Consider the following 3,847-nt stretch of genomic DNA (forward strand, 5'->3'; position numbering starts at 1 on the left):
ACGTAAAGCCCAGCTTCTTTATCAAAAGCATGGGAAGAGGCACTAACACCTCTCGTTAACTGTATCATCCAGACAGTGAGCAAAATTTTGGGAAGTTGCAATAAAAAATGTTGTGCATGCACACACACTCTCCAAAGTTTGGCAAGTCCCTGGTGGTTTGGTGCAGTTTCTTTTGTCTCTGCGAAAATAAAGGAGTTTCGTGGACAGCAGCCGGAGCAAAGCATTATTGCTTCTGAACAAGGACAGATTTCAAGCGTTTTCTTCAAAACCACTGTATCATTTATGTGTAAGGCATAACTTCGTTTAAAAACAGCTAGTTCTCTACTTTAATCTCTCCCTCCCCCTTCCCTAATTGCCTCTGCTAATGAGTTTCAGCAGTTGCCTCTGACAGTAGTCATGTGGGGTGATTGGTGTTCTTCCTTACAAGCAGTTATTTCACCTAATGCAGATGTGAATATCTGCTTTTTCAATAATATTGAAGTCCTTATCGTCTAGAGTTCAAGGATTGCATAAGATTTAATGGGCAATTCATTTAGTGTTTTCCACATGGCTATTTACAGATATGCTAGGGGTTTTTTGGTTGGTTTGTTTTTTAACAGAAGGTGGGTTTGGAAGAAAGCATCTCAGCGTTATTTTTTATAATTTAAATTTTAAAAGATTCTGAACTCTTCAAAAAGACAAAGCACAAAGAAAGTTCCCACGCCTGCAAAACCACAAAACGGTTGGAAACAGTTGAAAGCAAAAATGGTTGAAAGCAATAGAGAGGTTTGATTAGGATCCTCTGCTAATATGGATTTCTGTGCATTGCATATTTTAATTGCAGCTGTCTCCGGTGAAAAGGGTTCTACGTATACTGATAAACTTGTTGTCAATTATTTGTGTTTCATTTGATTCATAATGTTTTTAAGGGTGATTTTATAAAGGATAAATGAATGGTCTGTATTACTTGGTGAAGAGAAGGTTCCCTTCATTATCAAATAATGTGAACTGTATTCAAATGCTTTAATATTTTAATTAATCAATTCCTTTCATGGCAGCAAATGCAATTAACCAAAATATTCTATGCACTAGACAATTCTACAAAAGACTGGAGAACCTTACAATCAAAATGCTTTTTCAGCTGCCTAAGGATAATCATCTTTTCTCCCTATCTAGTGTAAGTTTATTTCCAGAAGATAAAACAAGCATTGGCTATGAATGGAAGAGAATTTGGCACCGGATAGTAAGTATAAAAAAGTATGACCTAACATTTGACTTAAAGTGCCCATAAAACATGAATATCCAGTGAATTATGAAACTTCCATAAGGTAAACATGGAACTATCTTTGCCTGAAGATCTACAAAAGCCTAGATCTTAGCATCTTCTGAAGGAAGTGTGTAAAGGTACTGTTCTTAGTGCATTAACTTGGAAGTAAGTCTACTTATATTTCCATACAAGAGAATAGTCAAGGTGCCATACCACGGTAAGAATATACAACTAGGGAGGCCTGATGCAAAAGAGAACAGGGGTCTTGCACCTCTAACAGTTGTGCAGAGGAGGGGATTTTAGCAAGCTGGAACCTGCTGAAATTCCTTCCTCTGTATTAAAGATGCAGGTGGAGTCACATCCTCTTTTTATATTTTATTTTTATTTTTTTTCATCTGGCTATCCTACATGCAGCAACAGCAACAACAAAGTAGCTGAAGTAGAATCTTAAAATAACTGTGAAAACAAGCAACACCAGTAACACAGCAATCATGAAAAAGCACCAGCAGACAGCAGCAATAAAATACCGTACATCATATGGAGCCCACCAATAGAAACTGTTTTAGTAAGAAAGGAAAGGAAAGGAAAGGGGAAAACTTTGGAGGCTATTCCCTAAATTGGGTGCCACCACCAATGACCACATGTCTCTCATTTCCACAACAGCCACAACAAGGGTGTTTGTTTACACATCACAAAAAAAGGTTTAAACAAAATTTGCAAATACTAATTTATATGTAAGATGGACATTTTACAACAACAATTTATTATTTATACCCCGCCCATCTGGCTGGACCCCCCCCCCCACCGGGTGGCTCCCAACAGAATACTAAAAACATGATAAAAGATCAAACATTAAAAACTTCTTTAAACAGGGCTGCTTTCAGATGTCTTCTAAAAGTCAGATCATTGTTTATTTCCTTGACATCTGATGGGAGGGTGTTCCACAGGGCGGGCGCAGGGAACCACCAGAAGGCCCTCGGTGCTGGACCTTAGTGTCTGGGCTGAACGATGGGGGTGGAGACGCTCCTTCAGGTATACTGGGCCGATGCCATTTAGGGCTTTAAAGGTCAGCAGCAACACTTTGAATTGTGCTCGGAAACGTACTGGGAGCCAATGTAGGCCTTTCAGGACTAGAAATAGAATACAACTCATCAAAGTGAGGAAGACGGAGACCAGGAAACCCATTGGTCTGGTGTGAAGGTGCTAATGGTTGATAGGCAAGTTGACACCTTCTTTAAACTTGATAGCTCTCTAATCCTTTAATCAGAGGACTGTCCACTGTAAGGTAGGCCACACGACTTCCTCAGCCATGCCTAAGTTGGTGGAGAGACAAGAAGAAAAGTCTCAAAAATTATTTTCACTGATTTTAATATATTATTATATTGTAATCTGCCCTGGGATCTTATGGTGAAGGGTGGTTAAGAAATTCTATGAACCAGCCAACCAAAGACCTGGGAAGGGGTGATACAGAATTGATTCCTGAGTTTGAAATGAATCAGCAAGATTCAGCCGCTCCCTTTCCATGCGTGAGAGGGAAATATTTTGCTTCTGTATTGTGGATGGGAGGGAAAGCATTCCATGCCTTCCATGGGCAGTGGCCTGGATGCTGAGACCAAGGCACAGCTCCAAGTCACTGGCTGCAAGCTCATCCAGGGCACCAGGATCCTGCTGAGGCTCCCTCTGTGTTTTTATTGCAGCTTCTCCCTCCTGCCTGGTGGACTCGACTAGCTCCTCTGCTTGCTCCCCTCAGAAGCTGGCTCCTGCTCTGCCGCCATGTCAGTCAAGGTGTGGCTGAAGAAGATGGAGCAGCTGGTGGTGGATGGCCTGCAGCACAGCAAGAGCATCCTGAGCATGGAGTGGCTGCTGGACCTCCTGGTCAGCCTCTGCAAAGAGTGCAGTTGCAACTCATTGCTGAAGAGGGAAGACTCGTCGCTCCTTCATCCAGTGGGAACGGACCTATTGATTATTGAGCAGGCTACCTGGAGTTAACCTTCACCTTCCCACTGGTGTGAGAGTCCCACTATCTCCATCATGGCCCACAACCTGAGGACCCCAGCTGGTGCAGCTGGGTTAACAACAGGCATCATGTCTATTTTATTGAACTGAATAAAGTTCAGTTCAGATCATGGGGGCATGGAGAGTGAACTTACAGTTAATATAAACTTAAAAGCTTCCTTTTTTTTAGTTGCTATGTTGTTAATGTTGTTAATATTGTTTTATGGATTGTAAATGCCCTTCTGATTTGTTAATGATATAATATGACTTTGCTGTAACTGTGCTGTATTTTTTAGTTGCTGCTGTTAATAGTGTTTTATAGATTGTAATTGTTTTATTGATGATTTGTGAATTATTTTATATGATTTATGCTGTATTTGTTATGTTATGTACTATTATGTTATTTTTATTTATTCTAAGTCACTCTGAGATTCCTTTGAAAAGCGGCATAGAAATACAATAAATCAAATAAAATATTTTTTTCCAATGAAGTTGTTGAACAATTTCTGAATAATACGATAGAAATGCTTTTTTAAGATCATGTTTTGTGATAAGGCCTACTTAATGAAATACTTCTTTCCAAGAGTGAAAGATTTTGGGGCACTG

General features: G+C 40.0%; 1 protein-coding gene across 1 annotated transcript in view; it reads left to right on the forward strand.

Annotated features, from left to right (window-relative positions):
* Nucleotides 1-3,606, forward strand: part of LOC144327463 (uncharacterized) — a 47,207-nt gene extending 43,601 nt beyond the window's left edge. Inside the window, exons 2-3 of the mRNA XM_077927003.1 lie at nt 1,156-1,222; nt 2,944-3,606. Of these exons, the coding sequence (XP_077783129.1) occupies nt 1,156-1,222; nt 2,944-3,216 (340 nt within the window). The 3' untranslated portion in view covers nt 3,217-3,606. The remainder of the gene's footprint in view (nt 1-1,155; nt 1,223-2,943) is intronic.
* The last annotated feature ends 241 nt before the right edge of the window (nt 3,607-3,847 follow it).

Source organism: Podarcis muralis, chromosome 1, assembly GCF_964188315.1.
Source record: "Podarcis muralis chromosome 1, rPodMur119.hap1.1, whole genome shotgun sequence".
In the NCBI taxonomy this organism is placed as follows: Eukaryota; Metazoa; Chordata; class Lepidosauria; order Squamata; family Lacertidae; genus Podarcis; species Podarcis muralis.